General features: G+C 41.8%; 1 protein-coding gene across 2 annotated transcripts; it reads right to left on the bottom strand.

The window, feature by feature from the left end:
- Positions 1-214: 214 nt before the first annotated feature.
- On the bottom strand, positions 215-24,275 carry LOC146692884 (low-density lipoprotein receptor-related protein 8-like). 2 transcript variants are annotated; one of them, XM_085433131.1, is made up of 13 exons: positions 23,962-24,275; positions 23,224-23,358; positions 21,944-22,321; positions 18,437-18,556; positions 18,148-18,273; positions 16,835-17,000; positions 9,577-9,792; positions 8,951-9,069; positions 8,602-8,741; positions 7,880-8,021; positions 7,609-7,806; positions 5,315-5,475; positions 215-1,718 (listed from the first exon to the last, which is right to left on the bottom strand). In XM_085433131.1, the coding sequence occupies exons 1-13, from the start codon at positions 24,017-24,019 to the stop codon at positions 1,683-1,685; spliced, it is 1,995 nt and encodes a 664-aa protein (XP_085289257.1). In that variant the 5' UTR covers positions 24,020-24,275; the 3' UTR covers positions 215-1,682. The 2 variants fall into 2 exon arrangements, with proteins under 2 accessions (XP_085289257.1, XP_085289258.1); XM_085433132.1 differs by lacking the exons at positions 215-1,718; positions 5,315-5,475 and adding an exon at positions 5,488-6,834.
- Positions 24,276-24,965: the final 690 nt, after the last annotated feature.

Genomic DNA, 24,965 nt, shown 5'->3' with positions numbered 1-24,965 from the left:
AGTGTATAGTTAAAAGAGGCAAACATAAACGCACAAACACAGTGAACTCAGGTCTGTTTGGAGTTATTACTTAAAACAGATCATTGCAGTGCAGACAGAGGTGCAGGAGGCTCCTGACATATAGTACAACTGGTGGTTTTTCACAATTGGATTAGCTAACATTTTCATATTTTCCATGCAGAGAGCAATGAAGCCAAAATGCAAAAACATCAAATGTAGGAAAACATAAAATTCTTTATTTGACTCATTTACAGCAATTAACAGAATTATGTAAAGTACAGAGACAGCACTAAAGCAGCTACAATACTACTGCAAAATAAATAAACCCACCAAAATAAATACTAACCATACAAGTCAGCAGTTTGTACCAACAGATATTTTTTTTAAGGTCCAACAGAAAAAACAAATCAAGAGACTGAAATCAGATAAGGCATGTCAACCATTCAACAGCATCAACCATAACCGCATCAACACACAAACAAAAACATGAAGAAACCCCCAAACCAGTTATAGGTTTTCTAACAGTTGGTAATAGACTAAGAAAAAAAGCCCTTTATGTATTTATTTAAGGTCACTTTAAACTGAATTGAGATTCCAAATGATGCCATGAGCTGGGTTAGGAATGTTGAAATATTTAACTCAGCCAGCTTCTGAACTGGTAATAAAACGTGTGCTGCACAAAAGTGGCTGCTAGATAGTTGATGTTATATTGTAGAAAATAGGAAAGCGGTCTAACACTGAGGAAAGCTCTCAAAAGTTTATCGAACTAAGACGAAGAAAAAAAAAGGTGACCATTTAAAAACAAAAAACAAACATCCTGGTAGGGATGGATTTTTTAGATCAATATTTAACTTTCAGCTTTAATCCAGTCTGTGAAAACACACAAGTGTGACCTTCTGCACTTTGTACCCTGCAGGATTCACACCAAGTGTGTAAACAGGACCATGCATACATTTGGTGATGCTCTTTAAAATGTGCCAAACTAAATGTCTATTAAATTAACGCATTTTGCTCGCTTGATTCCTGATTGATGTGAGGAAGTAAAACTTGTAGTACTGCTGGAGTTAAGTTTGGTGAATTGAACACGAGGCAAAAAGTATTCAAAACATTCAGTAAAACGATGCAACTAAACTAAAATACAAATATGAACAAATATTAGTGACTAAATAATTTCATCTGTGAAACCTCATCCTACAGTTTGCTCATTCTCTTTGATCAAAAGTGCAAAACATATCAAAGAAACCAGCAAACTGTGTTGTCAATTATCAGAACGATCTCACTGCCAGTGTCCTTCATACACATATTTTCACCTCGTCTTCAGTTCACATGGAAATGTGAAGACCTTAACAGTTAACCTGATGAACATTTCTTAGACATACTTAAAGAAAAAGAAACTGGATGTGCTTGTTCACCATTAAGTAAATAAACTATGACTTTAACAAAAACAAAGTGAGTTGCGAGAGCTATGTGAAAAATATCCTGAAAAGTGAAGGACTTTCCTCCTCTTCAAATGCAGATATTTATCCCAGATCACAGATTTAAACTTCCAGGGGAGTTGGAACTCTCAGCCGGGCCTGCTTGCAGCCTTGATGTCCTGTCAGCTCTGAGGTCTTTGCCAGGGGTTAAAACACCACCAGGTTCACCGGGAGAAACCCAGTCAGCTGATCACTTGTGTCAAACCTTCACTCACCGTCCAAGTCCCGCTTAAGCAAAGTTTCCTGGCAGCAAAGAAAACACGACTTAGTCAACCTGCTGCATGGGATAAGCCTCTAACTTGTGAGTCAAACTGTGTTTCTATATATTATAGGATAAATTCCACATAAACAAACAAAAGAAACTCATTGATGGGACAGCCTGTTTGTTTATATTGTGATTGTGTCAGTTTAAAGTCTAGACAGGAGGAAGAAACTGTAGCTTAACGGATGTATTCTGTAAGCCTTTCAAACAGCCCACATTTGCAGTTCTTTCTAACTATTTTAAAAGCTGAGATGCAAATTAGAAAATCTGAGGTTGCTGGCTTCAAATCTTAATAGTAAGACATGCGTGTGTGCGTGTTTTTCCTGAGGAGGAAACACCTGTTGATTGCGTCGCTTCAGAAGCACGAGGCTGTTTTTTTTAAACTACCAAAAGAGAAAGTTGCTGCACTTACCACAGCTTAATTCAAGGACAACACACACATGAAACATTTAGGAGCAAGGAGCAATATTTAGAAGCACTAGGTTTTTTGTCATCCGTCCCAATTTTACCCTCAAAGAAATCCACTCTTCTTCACCAGAACTGCTTACAGTGGCTTTTTCTTTTATTTTTTTCTTTTTATTTTTTTATTCTGCAATAAAACCAAAAGTCACATTATGCAACTCTAGGATGTTCATAAGGTCACAATAAACTGTTGTTTATACCAGACGAAGCTAATCTTTAAGGTTCAAAGTGTACTCAAGTGAATGAATGAAATGGATCCATTTGAAAGTGGAATACTGTGTTATTTTCTTTTTTCAAATGTTAAAAATGTCTCACTTCTCAAGATGAAACAGTAAAAAAAAATCTGACAAATAAAGCATAAATATACTAATGGTCATGCACAGGAGTAACCTCTGGAGATGATGGGTTGCAGTAATTTCATAATCATTAGTATTTCTGTATACTAATGATAAAGCAACATACTAAACACAACACCATTGCATTAATCTAGCTAAGTGTAAACAGCAGTAAATACTAAATATTCGATGTTGTTGTGCAACACGCAGGACAGACAGCGCACAATGTGTTTTGAAGTAGCAGCCAAGAAAGGTGTAATTTAAGTCTACGAGCAGTAAACACCCGTGTGCATACCTGTGTGGATCAGCGCGCTTGTATTCAAATGGCTTCCACATGTAATGGTCTGCAAGAGGATGTAGCGAGCCATAGCCCCATCCCCCAGGGCATGAAGCAGGCATGGAGGAGATCCAGGCCCCAGACATCCAGAGGCCTTAGAGTGCGAGAGCCCAAGGAGGACCACTGGAGGGGCATCCGTGCCACCCTCATGGGAAGGGCTGAGGATCCCCAGACAAGGCGTCACCCAGTAGCCACCGAGCAGAAGCTAGAGGGGGCTGCACCGGCGTGCCCGCCGGCTCTGCCGGCAGCCAGCTGTGCCAGAGTGAACCGAGCCGCAGGCCCAGAGGCCGGAGGCCCGAGGGCCCCCCGCACCCCGGAGGAGGCCTGACCGAGCAACAGGCGCCAGGCCCCGCCAGGTAGCCACCGGGAGTGAGCTGGTACATACCTGAGTGCCCAGCCCCGGACACCAAGAACCACCAATGCACCGACCCCTGAGGGCATCAGTCACCGGCAGGGAGTGTGGTGAGGGGAGATAGGCCTTGGAGGGCCTGGGAGTTCCCAGAGAGGTGGAGTCTAAGACCCAACCTGACATATAGACACAGACAAACTGGCACACACAGACACAAACATGCATTCCCACCCTCATGCACACATATACAGTGGCTTGATAAGATTTGACTGACTGTAATGAAATAACTGAAGAAGGATCACCAGGTTTCAATCCACATTAACCCAACCCCTGATCTGTGTATCACTACTGAACGCGGCTCGAGTCAAAGCAGCAAGCAGAGCCCAGCCAAAAACAAACAAATGCATAAATGTATAATGGGGGGGACTCCAATAAATGGGATGATCTTAGCCAGCCTCCTTATAGTGAAAACATTGTTCAGGGCTACTAAAGGCTGAGTCAGGGACCTTATGATAACACATTGTGCTGTTTGACAATCCTGTTTCCTCTAATAAGAGAAGCCTGCACATTAGCCACAATATACTCCCTCACATCTACTAATTCGCTCCTTCGAGCATGCAAAGCAGGCCTCTTTAGACGTTAATGCAAGCCTAAGCTCTACTTCTTTGCTCTCAGACTGCAGGCTTGCTTGTGGTTCTCAGGGCATTTAAAAGTAGCTTTCAGGCCTCCTCTCCTGTGGAACCAGCTCTCTCTTTGATAATCCAGCCCTAACTATGTGCTTTAAGTGACTCTGTTGGAGGTTTCTTCCTGTTAAAAGGGAGTTTTTCCATCCCACTGTCACAAAGTGCTTGCTTATAGGAGGTCATCTGATTTTTGGTCTTCTCTGTAACATTGTAGTCTTGACCTTACAATATAAAGCGCCTTGAGGGGACTGTTGTTGTGATACGGGGCTGTATAGCTAAACTTCAATTGAACTGCTAGATTAGATAGCACCCCTCCGTGAATCGCTACTTTATCGTGGTGGAGGGGTTTGTGTGTCCCAGGGATCCCAGGGGCTATGCTGTCCGGGGGCTTTTGCCCCCTGGTAGGGTCTCCCATGGCAAATTGGTCCTGTGAGGGACCAGACAAAGAGCGATTCAGAAGTACCCTATGAAAAGACCATCGAGGGAACAGTTCACCCTGCCCGGGATAGGGTTACTGGGTCCCCACCCTGGAGCCAGACCCGGGGAGGGTGCTCGAGGGCGAGCGTCTGGTGGCCGGGTGTGCCGAGTGGCAGTTCAGAGTACCCAGCCTTCTTAGAGTCCTTGGGTAGGGTGCTGGAAGGTGCTCCACCTGGAGACTCTGTTGTCCTACTGGGAGACTTCAATGCTCACGTGGGTAACGACAGCGAGACCTAGAGGGGCGTGATTGGGAGGAACGGCCTCCCTGATCTGAACCAGAGCGGTGTTTTGTTATTGGACTTCTGTGCAAATCACAGTTTGGCCATAACAAACACCTTGTTTGAACATAAGAGTGTGCATAAGTGCACGTGGCACCAGGACGCTGTAGGCTGCAGGTCGATGATCGATTTTGTAATCGTATCACCAGAACTGCGACCATATGTTCTGGACACTTGGGTAAAGATCAGGGATGTAAAGCACTGGGGGAAATGCCGGTTTTTGTTTGGCGTTTTCTTTAAGGAATAGTCCAATAAACGCAATGAACAGTTTGTTTTTGTGTGCAGGAAAAAAATGGGAATGACAAAAACATTTGAAAATACGACTTATATGGCTTAACGCACGTGCATGTGGGTCCAGGTTCAGTTTGCAGTTGCATGCTACCTGCCCAATAGCTATGGTTTCCCTTTATTGTTTATTATGTAGTTTCCTTCTTTGGATGTGTTTTTGCAGGATTATTAAATCACTGGGAGCAGTGAAAAAGAAATTTTAAAACATTTTTGCTAGTGAGGGTTGCATCTTATTGTCCTAAAAAAGATAAAACAGAGGGTGTAAGATAGCCATGAAGTGGGAAAACAACATGTAAAGCAGTTAGCTGTATCTCTCACATGTGCACACAAACACAAACTACTGGTTTTACCTTCAAAACTCCTCTCACCTTGACTATACGTGTGTCTGAACCCATTGGTGGCTCTTGAATGACGAGGGGGTCCTGGGATTCCTTCAGGGAGAAGCTCTGCACAGTGAGAGATCTGTAAGGTTGGAATTCTTTCCTCCACCACCATGCAGCCATTCCCAACAGCAGGACACTGAGGAACACTTGGAAACACACACAGGAAATTCATCAGTTTTTTGGAGTTCCAGACATGACATAGAAGCTGAAGTCATGCATGATGTCACTTCTATTACCTCCACTGAGTGGACAAATGGGTGGCTGCATGAATGGAAAAACACTTGTGGAAAAATCCCTTTGGATTAACAACGCTTCATAAAAACTTGAAAACATTTACTTATGTGTGGTAAATGAAATGCTTCTTATTTTGCTTTTCTACTAAATTTGGGCATTTTTATAAAACAGGTCTCGTTCACGCACATTCATATAAGCATTTTTTGCAAAGATATTCATTTGCAAGCTTGACTTCATACATGTAATCAAGCATTATATTATGACCACACAGGTGATGTGAATAACACTGATTATCTCTTTATTATGGCATCTGGTAGAGGTGGGATATTATCAGGGAACAAGTGAACATTTTGTCATGGTGGCCCGGGTCTGCTGTGGTTAGTATCTATCAAAAGTGGTCCAAGCAAGGAACAATGGTAAAACCAGTGACAGGGTCATGGGCGGCCAAGCCCCATCAATGCACGTAGGAAGCAAAGGCTTCCCCGTGTCGTCCAAACCAACAGATGAGCTACCGTAGCTCGAATTGTCAAAAAGGTTCATGCTGGTTCTGATAGAAAGGTGTCAGAATACACAGTGCATTAGTTAGGTGCATATGAGGCTGCAGAGACACAAACCAGTCACGGTACCCATGCTGACCCCTGTCCACCCTTTCATGGAAACCGTATTGCCTAATGGCTGTGGCTGCTTTCAGCAGGATAATGCACCCTGCCACAAAGCAAAAAATAAAAAATAAAAAAATGTTTCAGCAATGGTTTGAGGAGCACAACAAACAATTTGAGGTTTTGATTTGGTCTCCAAATTCCACTGATCTCAATCCAATTGAGCATCTCTCAGATTTGCTGGACAAGTCTGATCCATGGAGGTCATACCTCGCAACTTACAGGATAAATACAACAAAACAAAATGACACGACCAAGACAAAAACTGTGGTATTTTTTAAATATAATAATAAATGCCAAATCACTCTGTAATTGTGTAACTTTATTAGCAGTGTCCTCCTGAAATGCATCAACAGCATCGAGAGTAGCTCTCTGCCCCTTAATGCTCTCTGGTCGCTATGGTAACGGGTAAATATTTATTTCAAAATAAGACACACAACTACAACACGGGAAAAGACCCAGGGAAAGAGAGTTAACAATAACAAAAAACAAAACAAACAACAAACCCTGAAAACCATAAATTTCACACCCGGGCCTCAACTCTCGCGGCCTGGTACCGGCCTGTGGCGCAGGGGTTGGGGACCGTAGAGTCCATTCCTCGATGGGTCAGGGCTGTTTTGGCAGCAAAACGGGGACCAACACAATATTAGGCAGGTGGTCATAATGTTAGGCCTGATCGGTGCATCTCCCTGTGATGACCAATGGAGACCTGTTGCATGTTTATTGGATTACTAATTACTCTGGTAAACTGTAACTAAAAGAAAATCAATGATCCATTCATTTTTGCACTTTATATAGCCTCTGTAGAAACTATCTACACCCTCACTTATCTTAACTGCACTACTGTATAGCTCTGTGTAAATAATCATTCTGTACATTCGATAATCTTTAATCCTACAACTGTTTACAACTTGCATAGTTCCCATTTCTGTATAGCTGTATATCCCAGATTCTGTAAAGTTATTTATTTCATATTCTGTATAGTTTTTCATATTTATATCCTGTTCATATCCTGTACATAGCTTGTACTCACTACAGCCTGTACATACTTATAGTTATAGAATATTCACAACATACTTCATACCGTGTACATTATAACATACCATAATAGACCCATTTCTGTAATATACTCACATATCTATATTATTGCTAATATATATTGTAATATATCTATATCACTAAAGCACTTCTGGATGGATGCAAACTGCATTTCGTTGCCCTGTACCTGTGCATGTGCAATGACAATAAAGTTGAATTCTATTCTATTCTATTCTATTTTATTGACTCTGGTGGAAAAATTTGTGCCGCTACTAATGAAAGACGACCTTTCATGTGCAGTATGGATCTGATTTGTTTAAATGTTTTGAGACTTTGACAGGTTCTTACCAATCAGAGAAAGGATTCCCAAAAATGTAGGATCCGATAAAGCTGTTGCAGGAACTGAACGGGAGATTGCAGGAATTTCCTCTGTTTTGTTTCTTCCTATTTCTGGAGAAACACAGCTGAACTTTGGACCCTGGGTCAGCAAGTCAATGACACACTTGTGATGGCAAACTGCCCTTGGACATCCACAAACAGAGGGTCCTTAGAAGAAATCAGCAACAGTTATCAGTCTGGGACCTACAGTGTGAAGAAGTCCCTTTTTGATTGGGCATACCTTTTGGTTGGAGAACAGGCTGTATGATGAGCACACCACCTGGTGAGGTGACGTTAGACAGAAGTGCTTGGAGGTCTCTGCCGTTGTGTTTGTTTGCTCGGCAAATGGACCGCGTAACTTCGTCACTCCAATATACAAATCCCTGAAACCCAGTGAGGGAAAGCTTTAGCAGCACACAGCAGAAATCGGGCTTTGCATGCAAGAAGAAAGCTCCATATCTCATCATGAAGTGATTTTCTTGTATACAGTATATCCAGGAAGTATTCACACTTCAATTCAGCAAGTGGTGCAGGCCAAATATTCTCTTTCGTTTTAAGCTGCAGCTGCTGCTGCTGCTGAACTCTTTAACTCAGCTGTGATGAAATTATAAAAGGGGAATGATCAAGCACCGGTGAAATGTGCAAGCAGCATGTCTTCTCAGTGATAGCCAATGGCACAAGTAATAGATCTTTTAGTGGAAATTTAGGCACTTTTGTCGCATGCGTGTTGTGTTAGGAGTATTGTGTGTTGGGTTTTAAGGTGAAAAATGAATTGAATGCACTTTGAATAAGCCTACAAAATAACAAAAAGTGGAAGAAGTGAAGCACTGTAAATCCTTTCTGGATGCACTGCATTTAGTTTCCTTGCATATAGCTGCCTTCAGTATTAAAATGCATTTGTTGTTGCCCCCCGGGTCTGACACAGGATGTCAGGCAGCACAGACCATAATGTAATTCTTGTACCTCGAACACAGACAGTCCAAACGCTCGGTCTAGATAGCCGTTAGACTCCACCACCGTTTTACGCTGACGACCGTCTAGATTTACTCTTGAGATTCTTCTCATTCCCTCATCAAACCAGTACAGCAGCTGCCGAGGCATATCTAAGGGAACGTGCAACATGAATACCAGCACTAAGTGACTCAACATAAATATATTCAAATGCTCCGAACTGAAGGTCTGACTTCTGCCTGAAGTACAGAAAAATGAACTCATGTTGTTCCTAATTTAAGGACGAAGATGTTTTTCCTCTCCTCTGATTTCTCTAAATAATGCCAGTTTGACAGCAATTAATTTGAATGTCAGAACGTACCTAGAGAGATGGCTACAGGCTGGCGTATTGAGGAAGTGACCAGAGCTTTTCTGTCGCAGCCGTCCAAACCGGCACTTTCGATCTTTGGGGAGACACCACAATCTGCCCAGAAAAGCAGCCTGAGAAAATAAAAGCACCCATGTTTTGATCTTCTGTAGCTTTGATTTTTAAGACTTATTTTACCTTTTGGTGATGTCTTTTTTTAATTTAGGAGACAAGCTATTTGCCAACAAATAACACTTCAATAAAGACGAAACAAGCAAAAAGAAATATGCAAAACTAAAGGAAGTGGTTGGACCTACTAGCATAAAGCAAGGAAGAGAATGTATTATTTGAATAATTCAATGCCTTCAAGCATGACATGGACACAGTCATGCTTAAACACCATTTAAACTGTATTAATGTAGGGTTTTGTAATGTGCTGCCCTTCCCTGGACAAGTAAAGGTGTAAATGTTTAACCAGCTCCAGCGTGACGTGCTGGCTTTTAGCTTCTTTGCTTTGAAATGCAATCATTGCTATTTAACAACCATGATGCAACAGCCCCTTATCACAGGTGAAGCATTTTTTTTCCTTATCTTGTGCTGTTAACCATTAAAATGAAATGCAAAATCCCAGAGCCTCGTACCCTCGGAGAGGATCCACGGCCACTGCGGAGGGCTTGTCGAGCCCTGCGATGAGCCGACGATGAGCTGAACCATCCAGAAAGGCCACGCTAACCCACCCCATCTCTATACTGGTCCAGTAGAGAAGTTGGTGGATCCAATCCACCACCATGCTGGTTACCGAATCTTGAACTTTCAGCACCAACACAGCTTCCTGTGGCTTTCTATCCAAGGAGATCCTAAAAAAAACAATGCAAGAGTGAAAATAAGAAGCCCAGACAACACATTAAAAAAACAAAAAAAACAAAAAAACCCCACCACAACAACGACAGTGTGTTTATTGAAATTTCAGCTCTAACAAATCCAATCAGACTCCATCCATGCCACTGGCGCCATCCCACAACAGGCTAATTCATCAGAACTCGGCCTAAACATTATTTTAGCCACATTAGCAACAGTAATGTTAGTGTTAGCACGTCTCAGACTGATGCATCACCACAGTCACCCCCACCACAGAACAATCCATGACCAACATTTCCTTCCCCTCCACTATCAGGCTGATGTTTCCAGTTCTGTCTCAGTGAAATATTTTAGCAGTTACTCAAAACACTTTTTTTTTATTATTATCTTATATCGTATATCTTATATCGTGGCTCAAGAGTTGGACGTTCGCCTTGTAATCGGAAGGTTGCCGGTTCGAGCCCCGGCTTGGACACTTCACCCGTTGCCTACTGGTGGTGGTCAGAGGGCCCGGTGGCGCCAGTGTCTGGCAGCCTCGCCTCTGTCAGTGCGCCCCAGGGTGGCTGTGGCTACAATGTAGCTTGCCATCACCAGTGTGTGAATGTGTGCGTGAATGGGTGGATGACTGGATATGTAAAGCGCTTTGGGGTCCTTAGGGACTAGTAAAGCGCTATAGAAATACAGGCCATTTACCATTCTATATACACACATTTTATTTTTTTCAAGTCAAATTTTTTATTTTACTTTTTAATCCACTACTAGAGGCCAGTACTTGTGCACTTTAACAGCCTTAGCTGTACTTTCTATATAGGAGCAACTGGCATAATTTAGCATTCAAAGATTCTGTGTTGTGATTTTGGAGTTACATAATGAGAAAAGAGAAAAAAAAAAAAAAAACAAGAACAAAAAATATAGACAAACACAAACAAATATTCACAATATGGAAACGGCACACACACATAAAAAAGGGAATACTATTAAAAAGTGGTATTGTAAAGTGCAGTGGCCTTGTGCATGTCTTCAGGTGTGTGTGCAGGGGGTGTTAGATTTCAGAGCTGTAGGAAAGAAACTGTCCCTATACCTCCTGGGAGACAGAGGGGCAGTTTATTAGCCAGGGGGGTGGAGACCGTGTAATAAGTTCCCTTTCAGTCGATTCACTCGGTACAACACATGTATGGGATATCATGCCCTCGCGTGTCCTGGCTGAAGAGACCTTTATTCACGCCTTTAAGGCAGATGACGTGTGATGACACACGCACAGCCCCGCCTGCACTTATAGCCGCTGTCATCACAGTTGTGGAATACGGGAAATATTTTACTGCTACTCATACTTATCATTATTACCATTGGATTAATTCACTTTGCATTAAGACATAATCAAATTAATCATCATTTCATTAAAGCATTTGTTGAAGCTGTTGGCATTACATTGACATTTTTATTACAGGTGCAGCTATAACCATTTTATACACATTGCATTTTGTGCTTATTAAAGAGTTGAAGCTCAGTCAATTAATTAAAGGTTGTAAGCTTTGTTTGGCGCGATGTCCAGACAATCTATTGTGTAAGTGACTTGGAGCTATAGAAGGTTAAAACTGCATACATGCCTACAAAACACATATATTACATATAATCTAGAAACAGGCTTGAGTGAAGGCCTGAATGTATTCAGCTTCTTGTTGCTTTTGAGTTTGCCTAGTAACAAGTGACAGAAGATGGGCCAAAGAAGAGGACAAGTCCCAGTGTACATCTTCCCACGCGTGTGTTCAATAAACTCATCTGTTTGATTGCATCCTTCTGGGCCTCTGGTATTTTGTTTTGGTTCTCAACATCGCGAATCTCACCTCGCTGAGAACACCTCTGCTGAGTTGGGCTAGCTAGCTGCTGCTAGTTAGCTCCGTTGTCTGCTGACTTGAACTTAGCTTAACTGCCCCTGTTGGTGTTAGCCTCCATTGCGCAGTTGGTGCGTGGGCTGCCCGCAGAGCACTAATTTCGAGTTTTAACTGTGCAGCGTTTTGCTTTGCTTTTTAAAATGGACTCCAAACTGAAGCTAGCAAAGCAGAAATCTTCCGTTCTCCCGTCCTCTCTTTGCATGATAGCGACCAGCACGATGCCTGCACTGTCTGCCTGGGGATCGTTCACGCTAGGAGAGTGTTGACGGAGCCCGAAGCCTGTGCGTTTTGCCGCCACCTCTGGCGCTCGACCCTGGAAAGATGGGTGATGTTTGTGGAAAAAGTGCTGGGACGCTCAGCTGTCGCACAGCATGGCCCAATGTGCCGCCACCGCTGCGCCAGTCAGCCACGATGACACCTTTCTTTTCTCCCTGTTTCGCCGTGCTGCTGAGAAGCTGCAGGTGGACTGGTCCTCTCCTCCGCCAGCTCAAAAGCCGTCGTGGTTCGCTAGTTTTTTCCTCCTACCAGAGCCCGCATCGGCCAAAAAGGCGCCTCCCATGTTCCCAGACCTTGTCTGCGAGCTAACGGCATCATGGGACAAACCTCTGTCTAGCCGCATCACTGTGCCCGGCTATGGAAAGTACATGGAGTTGGACGGCGCCGAGGAAGCTGGCTTAGTTAACGCAGTCTCTGGCTGCTTATCTGGCCCCATCCCATAACAATGGTGTTGGCGGCCCCGCAACTCTGCCATCCAAACACTGCAGATTCTCAGCTTCGCAGCTGGAGAAGATTTATCAGGCTCAGGCCGGCACTGCTTGCGCAATGAGCTCCGTCACCATGCTCCAGACGTACCAGGCTATGTGCCTGGTGGAGCTCGAATCGCTGGTTCCTGATGACAGCCCGCTGGTACCTCTTCCTAACGAGGTCAGAGTTGCCACAGATTACATCCTCTGTGTGTCCCGCTGTGCAGCGCTCTCCCTGGGCAGAGGAATGGCTTTGACAGTAGTGGCGCAGAGTGGCTGTGGCTGACCCTCTCAGATGTCCCAGATAGAGACAGGGCTGTATATTTGGACGCACCAGTGTCTGCGGCTGGGTTTTTTGGACATTCACTTGAAGCCATTCAGGTTAGATTCGATCTGAGGAAGAAGCAGACAGAAGCTCTGCGCGCCATCATCCCCAGACGTCAGGCGAAGCCCAAGCCCGCAGCTAGCTCTCACAGGCCTGCCGCTCCTCTGCCAACTGGCAAAAGACCAGCGCCCACTGCTACAGTGGGTGTGCCGCTAGCAAAAGCACATCCTACAGCCCAAGCTCCACACCAGTCGGCCTGGAGCAAAGGCCCACCCGACGCCCAGGAGAAAGAAGCCTCAGCCCTCCTAGCTGTGGTTCTGAGGGGAACAGGGGGCCAGCAGCAGGGAGACGCTGCTTTTACCCCTCTGTTGCCGCCCAAGAGGTGCCGCTTAAGTTCTGTTTAGGTTGTCAGCTCCAGAATGCGCTGCCTAACACTGTCTCCCAAGCACAAAACCCGTGCACACAAAATGCCTCAGGTTGTAACTCCCTGTTCAGGTGTGTTAAATGTTCAGGTGACCACATCACGTGTTACCGCTGTTTTTCATTGTTGTGCCCCAGGAAAGGTGCCTCCAAAAAAAACAAACTGTTTTTTAAATATCTTGCTGCATTTTGTATAAGTTCATACTCAAGTTTAAAACAACAACTACACTAAAGCTATTCTGTTATACCTGTATGCAAAAAAAAAAATATTTCATAGTTCAGCAATACTGATCAATCTAATAAACTTAAACCTACACCATCCTCCCTATTCTGGTATTTTAAAGAGTACCTAGCATAAATATTAAGCAACCTAACTAATAGGGTTCCAACTCCCAGCAACAACAAAAATAAATAAATAAAAAATAGGAAACCACCCCTCACGCGCCACCTCATGATGCTTAATCGACGTAATCAACCTTAATTTGATGCAGTGTGGAAAAAAAATGCACAGAAATCAATTATTTTTCAAGAAATATTAAATAGATTCAACATCTTTCTTCAACAAAATTGCAGACTGCACAGATGGTACCTTCACAAAGGAAAAAGTACTATAGCTTACTAGGGTATATTAGACTTAATAGTTACTATATACAGTAATTGACTTCTATTCATTTTACATCAAATTAAAACTTTGGGTGTCAGATAATTATTTATTAAAAGCTAGACATTTTAAATGAGAATAAGAAAGAAAAGTATGTCTTTGTGCCCCCTTTTCCCTGTTCATGCCCTATCGGCCCCCCTGGCTAAACTTTGCTAGAGCCGCCCCTGCACAGTTACCAGCTGTCAGCTACATAGAAAAGGATCCTGGTGTTGAAAGTAATATTAAATAAATTCTAACAACAGCTGATCAAGCTTAAACGTGCTGCTGTTGTTCAGCCGCTGGTTTCCTCTTTCTGGTGCAAAGTGGGCCAAAAGCAAACTAGAGACATGACTCGCGACAGAAAAGCCGATCAGCTGATTGATCGTTAAGCAGTTTCATGATTGAAGTAGCAGCAAGAAGAGGCAGTCGCTCCATATATCGTTTGTTAAGCTTAACGCAGGAATGCTTTACAAACATTCAGAGATGGACTTACACACTTGCTTTACTTCTCTCGGGGATAACTTTGTCGGAGATGAAATGCCGGGTTGCTAGCGAAGCTCCAAATGCTATCCAGACCACCGACAGGTCCTGCATGCCACAGCCGCTCTATCACGTGATGCATACTGCTCCGACGTGCTAACGTTCTGAGGTGAGTTACGGCGTGTTGCAAGTTTTGTGAGGTGCTTTCGTGATATTTAATGGATCGGATTACATTTTTTATTTTTCTCCGATATCCGATCCAGTAATTTAGGTCAGTATCGGACTGATACCGATACGTAATATCGGATCGGTCCATCTCTAGACATAACTATTCATTACTCCACTAAAAAAAAAAAAAAAAAAAAAAAAAAAAAAAAAAAAAAAACTATGGTAAACGATATATGTCATTGTATCAAGTTTTTTAAACTAGCTAGCACACAAGCTATACAACATCACTGCATAGGTTGCACCGTAAGGTGAAAACATACGTATACTCTTTGTTTGATCTCTACAGTCAATAACTTCAACAGGAACAACAGGCTACAATCGTGGGAACTGTGACTAACCTTTGCGAAATACAGTATCACTTCTGTTATGTTATGCTGATGATACACAGATCTACTTTGAACTAGCTGATGATTTCACTCTGTCTCTGCACTGCTTTCAAGAGTGCATGTGTGAGGTCAAATCATGGCTTTGTTTCCCTTTGTTTTCATGTGTGGCTAAGGCTACGTCCACACGTACATGGGTATTTTTTTGTATTATCGTTTAAAAAAATAATCCCATCCACACGTAAATGCAGAAATGAAGGAAATGTATTATATCAGTCACACATGGGCAACCATTTATTTTTTAAGAAGCATCCGAGCACTAATCGCTTTATAGGAGAAAGCAATCTGCAAGATAAAGTCTTCACTTATACAACAGTAGTTTCTCAAAACTTAACACTAAGTACATGACATAGGTGATATGTGATTTTCTCTCCATAACTTGAAGAGCTTGTTTGAGATGTGGAATTTGACTCTCTTGTTTGCCTGTGATCAGTCATTTAAATGAATCAGCATAAAGTAAAACTTCCCTTATAGCCGTATCAGCAGACTCATGTCACTCTTTGATGCTTCTCAGAATCACTTTTATTCTGAAATGCTTTGCATAATGAAGGCTGTTGAACTAGAAACATTTCCCCATAAATTGCATTTCCTTATATCAACAACACCGACACACTTGTATGCGGATTATTATCACTGTGTGCCATGAGAGAGAGAAGATATTTGATACTGACACAACTAAATTACCTATTACCCAAATAATCTGGTCAGGTGAAGGTTATTAGCTTTCTGTTGCCAAAGCTGTCTAAGAAACACTCTTTGAGAATCAGAACATATATTGTTTGGTTTGAATCTGGAGTTCAGTGACGGCGGTAGTCACACTGATATAGTGGCGCCGCAGCATGTGGCTGTTTTCACCGTCCCATAGCGTTTTTGTGTTTGGGTCACGTTTCAGACCATGATGCTGTACCGTTTCTATTTATACTGCAAGCATTGGTGGACAAGTAAGAGTGTGTGAGCACAGAGTTTATTTTAACACCTAACCAAAATGAGCTATGGGCCACTGCTGACACTGTCATCTCGCTTGAGGGCCATTTTGGTGTTCAGGTAATGCAAAAAACGAAACAAGAAAACACACAGAAATATGTCCTAAAATGCAGGGTGGGGGGGGGGGGGGGGTGTTTGTTTTTTTTACAGACACATGGCAGCACTTCTGCTATCATTTTGTTTGTATTTAACAAAATAAAACTGCAGACATAATTGTACACGTTAGTTTTTGACTCTCTCACTGAACTAACACAGCCAATTACTCAGCGTGTTTGTGCTCTCTGCTCACATTAAATCATTTTTGGCTTTTTAAAGAACTTATTTTAACATTGTGCTCAACAATAAACAAATCATCCCTAACAAAAAAAAAAAAAAAAAAAAAAAAAATTACTTCAAGGGCCAAATTGCATTATACTTCTTCACGTCGGTATACAGGCCGCAAGTAGGGATGACATGGCCCGCAAGTTGTCCCCGGGCCACGAGTTTGAAACAACTACCTGACACATTACTGTAGTCCAGTGAATGTGTGTTTATGAAAAGAGACCAGTCAGGTTTGCATACAGATAGGAATATTAAAATCCAGTCTCTCTGCTCTGCAGCTAATCAGTTTTGGTCCACAGACAGGAAACAATTTCCAGATTATCAAAGTACCCTTTTTTATCTGATCAGATCATATTTTGTATATCTTTAATAATAAGGAAGTTGCTAATAATACTTACGAAACTAAAACTGATACTCTGAAAATGGGTATGGGCTATCTCACTTATCCTGCTGCCACACAGATCCACATCAGCGTTAGGGGAAAAAATTTATTAATAAATAATAAATAAAAAAAATAAAAAAAACAGGTAAACATCCATGTGTATATATTTTTTGGACCTCAGATTTTCTTGCAACTGTCACATGTGACTTTGGAAAGCAGGTCATATTGAAACGTGCTGGTTACCTGTAAATGGAGCCTCTTCCTTGTTGGGCCCAGTACAGTGTGCGATTAGAAATCATGACAGCCAGGGGACCCGGCACATGCGGTGCCAGTTCCATGTACTCAGACCTGCTGATGTTTTTCAGCTGGATCCCTTTGGAACTGGTGAAGACCAGCTGAGCTTCATCTCCTGAAAAGACACACATTATTTACTGTGTACAGCAACCACTTATAAACAGTAGAAATTATTCTGTATTCATCTCCATTTTCATTGTGCTGCTGTAACAAGTGAATTTCCCCTGTCTATGTCTACTTATCTTCAATTTACTCATTCATTTAAACCAGATGTGCCATCACTATTTATTTTTTAATGACTTTTCTAAATGTCCTTGAAGACGTGTGGAAAAAGTGACAATGTCAGCGGGCCTGCTTTAAACTCTTTGACCTTGTTTTTTTTTCCAGTGGCAGCGAATTAAGTTTCAGGGTCATTTTACAATAGTTTGCACAACAGGAACATTGTAACCTATATAGTGTGACTGAGTCAATATTTGTTAAGGTGTAACCTTTGTGAACGTGACATAAAAGTTTGATTGTACTTACAGATAGTGTTGATAAACGAGAAATACTGGCAACAGCCAACGCTACCCCTCACCCCTCCAGTAAACACGCCTGTGGTATCTATTTGAAAATCCTAGCTGACTTCCTTCTTTTGGACCACAGCACTAACAAGTCTTTGTGCAAAAGATGAATTCAGTCATCCACTTGGGGTTTGCCTATTAGTGGGATCTGAGCCAGACTTCATAAAAAAAAAACCCCCAAAACCAAACACCTTATCTCAGATAAAAAGGAACAAATATAAAAACAAATAGACTTTTTACAGACTAACTCAGTGAATGTGTCTGTGGCTATTCCACACTATTCTCAGCCTACAGTCAAATCGTGTTGGAAAACCATCTTCAGCTGCTCAAAACATCATAAATCGCAAATACTTGCTGCTGGCATTCTTTAACTTGGTATCAAACACTGGAAACTCTGCTCTGACATGATCTGCTCTACGTGTTAGTGTGAAACCAAACGGAAGACGTGACCACTAAGTAGAGATTCGAAGCCAGTTGATAGCCTGCGGTCATCTTTGTGAGCCCTTCTGTGAAAACAGCACTGAAACAGGGCAGAAGAGTTTTCATTTTTACGAATTGCAACTGCGACAACTTTCTATGGTATGATAGTAAATTTAAGGTGGAAGGGGGAACAAAATGTCTAATAAAAACTGTTTAAAAATCTAGCAGCTCCACTGATGGCACACATCTGAAATTGTTGTGAGATAATTTGTTGTTCACCTTCAGCTTTGCACTCTCCAGTTGTTGCATTCGTCCTGTAGCCCTCCTGGCACTCACAGGTAAGGCTGCCGTTATTGTGAACACACAGCTGATCACATGTGTCCCTCTCTAGGCACACATCCACCTCTAAAGAATCAAAGAGATAATTTACTAGAGTAAATAGTCATAGCTTGCATTGTATTATAATATGTATGTAAGACGAATGGTACAACCCTGACTTATGAATACATAATAAATAAATCTTCGGGCGGGGTTGTTTTTGCAGCTGCTCCATCAGGCTGCCACTCACCCTCACACTGGCTGTCCCTGACCAGCTTCATGTTGTCGGGGCAGCGGCAAAAGAAACCCATCGGCTGATCCACGCAATGATGAGAACAGCCGCCATTATTGACCAGACACTCGTCCTGATCTGCAACAAGAAGAAAACAGACACACACACACACACACACACACACACAAAAAAGAGCACATCAGCAGTGGTTTCACACCAAAAACCACCCTTTTATCTAGATATGACTAATAATAGTCGGGTAATGCCAGCATGATTAAACTTGCTTAAAATCAGCACAATGTTTAGCACATTCATTTTGCTTTAGTGTCTTCATATGCCAACATTCGCTTACTATTTCTAAACATATCTGAAGCTAACCGAGCAATTTGAAGGAGTCATTAATGAAAATGAGACGCTCGACATTTTATCTCGGCAGCTGAACTTGAGAAAAAGTAAAACATGAGTCTGCAACGAGAACATGATAATCCAAACGGGTGTGTCAACCACAGGGGTGGATATCACTCGAGCTGCACTGTGGTTAAAACGTAAAGTAACCACACCAAAACACAATGACCCACTGAGCCTCTACCCAGCTGTTCATGCAGATGATGAGCGACAATTATGAAAAACATTCAGAAGCCAGAACTCTCAAACTTCCTCGTTGCTGTAGTCGTTGCTGTAACAGATCCTGTGTGAATCATTACCCAGCGCCACTGGTGTGTAAAGAGTAATGTAAAGAGTAACATGAGCAGGTATAAAAAAGAACATCTTGGAGAGGCAGGGTTTCTCAGAAATAAAGATGGGCAGAGGTTCAACCAGTCTGCAAAACTGTGGACTTTGAATAATGTTCCTCAATGTCCAGCTACAAAGACTCATAACATATCATCAAAAGACTCTCTGGAGAAATTTCTGTGCGCAAGGTACAAGGTACAAGGCTGGAAATCAACACCGGATGGCTGTGATCTTTGTGCATTTAAAAAAAAAAAAAAAAAAAAAAAAAAAAAAAAGAACAAAAACACACACACACACACACACACACACACACACACACACACACACACACACACACACACACACACACACACACAATGTTCCATGATACTTCAAAGGAAATTACTACATGAGCTCAGGAACACTTACAGAAGTCACCGTCTGTGAACATAGCTCACAGTATGATAGACTAAATCTCTATCACACTGATCAAATACAAAAGAAATTTCATCTCCCTGCACATCACTCCTTCAGATACCATCAGGTTCAGGACTTCATAAACAAAACAAAACAAAACAAAAAACATACAGAAAAAAAGTACTTTTTAAGACATATCATGTTTTTATAATGTGCTGAATTGATCTATGTTGAACGTGACCAACATTCATTGACATTTCACAGGATATATGGACCCTGTGTCTCTCCTGTTGGAACAGCTGAGTCAGGATAATATCACTGATGCCAGCTTGAACAAACGTTATCATATCCTTGCATAGGTTGCAAGGAAAAACATTTTTATGTCTCAGATAAATGACGAAAACCCCACAGAGACATCTTGGCACAGAATTCTTATTCTTTTCAATCATCTTTGGGGCCTGTACTCCACTACTGGGCACATCTGTCACTACTGGTTTGCTCTTTGTTTTAAGCCTCATCTTAGTATCCAGAGTGTTCCCCGGCTTCTACCCCATGACAGCTGGGATAGCTTCCAGCACATTTTCTCAGTTCCGACATTTTAATGTTGGAAACATCCCAACTTTTGTGGAATTTTTTTGTACACTTAAGGAGGTGCAATAATTCATCAGCACGCCATATTTTATCCCATCACAGAAGCTGAGAAATTTTAGCACCTTGTTATTATATTTGATAACAAACTGAAAGCGCAATTCTGCTGATTAACTCAGCTTTCCCACACACGCATTAGTAAGACGCTTGCGTTGTGTTTAGTCTCCTAACTGTACAGGTGACCAACAACTCAGACACTGATGAAGGTGCAGCAATTTTTATCAACTCTAGTCTGAACAGAGCCTTCAGCTAAAATGTTTGGCTGTTCTAACTTCAGTACACCAACTCTGCAATACAGAGTAGTACAGTGCTGCCCTCTGCTGGATGACGCTGTGACACGTCACCGTTTTGTGACTCAAAACTGTGAGACCTGTCTATCTGTTTGAAAGTTCGGAAATTCTGAAAACCCCTCAGGGAGTAGAGAGATCGTCTGTGTGACAATTTTTCTTTCCGTGACACCAACATTTCAAACATTACACCCACTTTCTGGACATCTGTGTAAAAGCTCTTCCCAGCTACCATCATTCTACCCACCTTCAACTTCAGGCATCAAACGTCACCAGTTACAAGAACATTATCTTGTATTACAGTAGTGTTAACATGCACATTATTAAAAATGAATCAGACGTGATTGCTGCAGGCCTGCACAAATTGGATTAGCCTGTATTCTTTTTGGCTTGTAGAACTCGAGTATCACCATACAATATTTATTCTACTTCCCATTATCATCAGTGTGCAGCAGCATCCAATATGGCTTCATTCTGGGTGGCAGCTGGAACACTAGAGGTCAAACGCATTGGTTAACTTTTAAAACTACAAACTTTATACACTTACCAGCTATATTGTTAGCTAATGCAAATATCTAATCAGCCAATCACATGGCTGATTAGATATTTCAGTGCATCTATGCACAAGGACATGAACCTGCTATGAAAGACAGAAAATATCCAGAGAGCAGCAGTTCTTTAGGAGAAAATGCCTTGCTGATTGGAGACGAATAATTAGACTGCTTCAAGCTGCTGGGAAGGTTGTTAAGGTGTGTACTGGTTAACCTGTCATTCAAGCATTCTCGTGGGATGACACATCCAGGTGCCAGCAGCACCTGGATGTGGAATTGGTCTTAAGAGGTTTGATTTCTGCTGCAAAATTCAGTGGAAATGTGAAACATGAAAGAATGGTAAATGGCCTGTATTTGTATAGTGCTTTACTGCATCAGCCTTGCATCAACAGTTTAGGCTGGTGGTTTTGGTGTAATGGTGTAGACATTATTTTCTTGGTCCACTTTGGGCCTACCTCATGGTCATGATCAGCTATTACAGTATTGTTGCTGACCATGTTCAATCCTTTATGACCACAGTGCATTACCCAGGAAGATATTGTGCCACGTCACAAAGCTCACATCCTCTCAAACAAGTTTCCCCTCAATATGCCCCCAGCAGTCACCAGAATTCAATCCAATAGAGCAACTTTTTACTTTAATATCACATCATGGATACGCTGCAATTATGTGACGCTATCAAGTCAATATGGACCAAAATCTGATCTGCAAAAAATTAGGGTTGTTCTGAAGGCAAAACTGGGTCTAGGTGTTCCTAACAAAAAGGTAGATAGAATCGCATTTTTCTATTCTGCGCTATGCCTTAAAAAAAAAAAAAAAAAAAAACAAGTTCAACAGAGCCACTATAGCTTTGCTACTGACAACTTCAACATTTTATCCAAGGAAGTGGAGCTGCACATCACATCACTCACCGCAGTTTTCCTCGTCGCTGCCGTCAGAGCAGTCTTTTGAGTGGTCACACCTCCAGGCGTGACGGATGCAGTGGCCGTTCTTGCACGGAAACTCTGACGCAGCACATCTCGGTGACGCCTGCGGGAGGGTTTGAGCTAAACCACACAACTCCTCGGTCTCATCACGTCCATCTCTGCAATCAGTCTGCCTGTCGCAGACCCTGTTTCTGGGCAGGCAGGCATCAGACGGCCCACAGGAAAAGAAACCAGCAGTGCAGTTCATGCAGGAAGCCTCGTCGCTCCCATCGGCACAGTCATCCACACCATTGCATAAGAAATCCATTGATATGCACCTTCTGCTCTGGCAGGCAAATTCACCTTTGGTGCACCACACATGGCCTGTGAAGAGTCACAGCTAAAAGTTAAAACTAAAATTCAAGCATGCATGTCTATTGTGCGTGTGTAATTTATCTGAAACAGACAAGAAAACAAGAGCGTGATCCGACATAGTAAATGTGTCTAATGCTCCTAGTTATACTGGATTAACCTGGACTGGATTAGTCTCTTTAAAGTCTCCTGGCCTAACTGATGAACCCTGCATTTCTTAGTAGGACAGTGAGAATAAATTACTCACTTTTTTAGTTTTCCTGGCCAGCAGTCAAACCAAAACCTTTCAGGTTGGACTCACACATCCCCAAGCTCTAAACAAATATTCCAACCTGCTGGCTTCATTCACGTCAGCAAAGTTTATGTTTAACCTAAAATCACACCTAATCCTTTCAGAAGTACTCCCTCCTGCAGGGTTCTGTTTGGCAAACCCGCAGGCTGATGTACGTGATGAACACTAAATCTCTCTGGAATTCGATATCAAAGACTCTCATGACTTCAGCAGGATTAGAAAAACAGAATCTCAAATGGCATATTCCCACACAGCAAGAGAACAGAAGATAATCTGTTCTGCAAAAGAAGTCCAAAAGGTGCAACAGTATACAATATGCCATAAATCTTGAGTAGGACAATTATTAACAGTGCAGATTTAGATTTATTAACATTATTAAAGTATCAGTCATGCATGGAACATAACATCTCAACTATGCTGCCTTATTAAAATTAAAATAAATAAATGGATAAAATGTTCAATTTTATTTTAAAAAAAATCATATTTAGAAAAAAAGTAAATTCTGCATAAGTTGCTGAGAAAGTTGTCCTAATGTTGTAATAGGCCAAACAGATTACACCATCTGTGTTGCTAAACACAAAGCAATGAGCATGTGTGTGATGAAGCGCATGTGTGCACTCACTGCAGTGGAGTTCGTCCGATCGGTCCTCACAGTCTGCATGTCCATCACACACCTTCAGGGTGGAGATGCATGCGCCATCGCTGCACGTGAATTCTCGCTGCTGGTGACAAGCGGGCACAAAGTGACCTGCAGCGCCTGGAAACGAGGCACATTGAGTGTTTTACTGCTGTGGGAAAGAGCTGATAAATTAATGAATTATTAAAAATAAGAAAGGACTTGTTCATTACATTGCTGACAAAAGAGGTATTTTAATAATATCCAAGAGTACTATATTTAATTTTTAAAAACCCATTCATTAACCTGCTAAAATCAACCGGCAACACGCACATTTTCCAAAAAGTTTCCCCCCCAAAAAATCACATTAAATCAATCACAATGTGACAGGCTCTCGTACCAGGTTTGTTTCATGCAAATACATCATAATGATTCATTCTGCCCTAACAGACTGTGACTGTTCAAACATCGCATAATATAATTTTGTTTTTAGTGTTTTATGTTGACAGACTCGCGCACGCAACAACCCGAACATAAAACGCCTCGGCTTCTGAAGCACTGTTTGTCTATGGTTTAGTAACAGTAAAAGCATAAACACGTCATGAGTAACAGACCAAGAACAACCCCGCTCGCGCTGCAAGCACGCTTCATTCAAAGTAACAGGCGCTCTGCACGCGCCCCGAAAACGACATGCCGGTTCATTTCACACACACGCAGAAGCAGCTTTTTCTTTCCACAACATACCCCAAATATAGAAGGAGAGACCCACGACCAGAAGAAATACAGCTCCAAGGTGTCCCATGTTCAACGTCCTCCACAGAAACGAGGCAGATGGCGCGCAAATATGACGCAAGAGCCGAGCCTGTCAACCTGTCAGGTCTCCGAGTTGGTACTCCGCCGTTCATACTTCGTTTCCTCGTCTAGTTGTGTTATTTTTATGCTCGTGAACTGGCTCGTGTTGAGTAGAAACTGCTGTATGTTTTGTACTTGTTTATCTTTATATCGTCGCAGGTTTTAACATGGAAATGCCTCAAACGGTCCACTTTGCTTTTCCAAGCTTCTCTGCCTTTTTCTGTATATTCAACATGTTTGATTATATTGATAAACAAACTTTAATAGAATTTGTGAAAAGGTTGGTTATATAGAAAATAAAGAAATTACATATATGACTCTGATTAATGTGTCTACATTATAATCAGTCCACGTCTTTGTGGACATTTACAGTATCTTCATGCAGCTGTGATATTTGTTGAGATCTCTCCTCGACGTTCACGTGAAATAACACCTTATAAAGTGCTTCCAGCTGAAATGATGACAAAATCCGTGCTGCTTGTTATGTGAAAAATCTGAAAGATGTGGCTGAATTGGACACAGTGAAAATCTTCTGAATTCTCAGTGTTTCCCTGTGTGTTCACGCAGTCTGCGCGCACACAAAAGACTTAGTGTTAGTTATCTATTTATTTATTTATTTGTTTTTTGCACTGCATTAGATAAGGTCAAAGTAGGGGTTTCAAAAATGACAATGTTCTCATTTGTGTTATTTGTGTGTTATAATCTTTATGAAAAAGTAAAAACAAAATGTAAAAATAAAAATTGGCATATGGATTTGTGAATGCAATAACTCAAGAACGAGGCAACGTATAATTTTCAAATCAATACCATGGTTGCATTTACTGAAACTCTCTGTAAGGTTTAAATCTTAGGGACCTTGACTTCAAGGCTAGAGCTCAACTTTTCTAAAAACAAAA

The sequence above is a fragment of the Copadichromis virginalis genome, linkage group LG15 (assembly GCF_057382275.1).
Source record: "Copadichromis virginalis isolate Kocher_CV1m ecotype Utaka linkage group LG15, C_Virginalis_male_GT1.1, whole genome shotgun sequence".
Lineage (NCBI taxonomy): Eukaryota > Metazoa > Chordata > Actinopteri > Cichliformes > Cichlidae > Copadichromis > Copadichromis virginalis.
This window is presented reverse-complemented; position numbering and strand designations above follow the sequence as displayed.

Coding starts and splice junctions, on each gene's coding strand:
- LOC146692884 (XM_085433131.1), bottom strand. CDS start 24,019: ATGGGACACCTTGGAGCTGTATTTCTTCTGGTCGTGGGTCTCTCCTTC. Junction 18,274..18,436: donor CAGGGACAGCCAGTGTGAGG/GTGAGTGGCAGC, acceptor TTGATTCTTTAG/AGGTGGATGTGTGCCTAGAG. Junction 5,476..7,608: donor GGGAATCCTTTCTCTGATTG/GTAAGAACCTGT, acceptor TGTGTTTCCAAG/TGTTCCTCAGTGTCCTGCTG.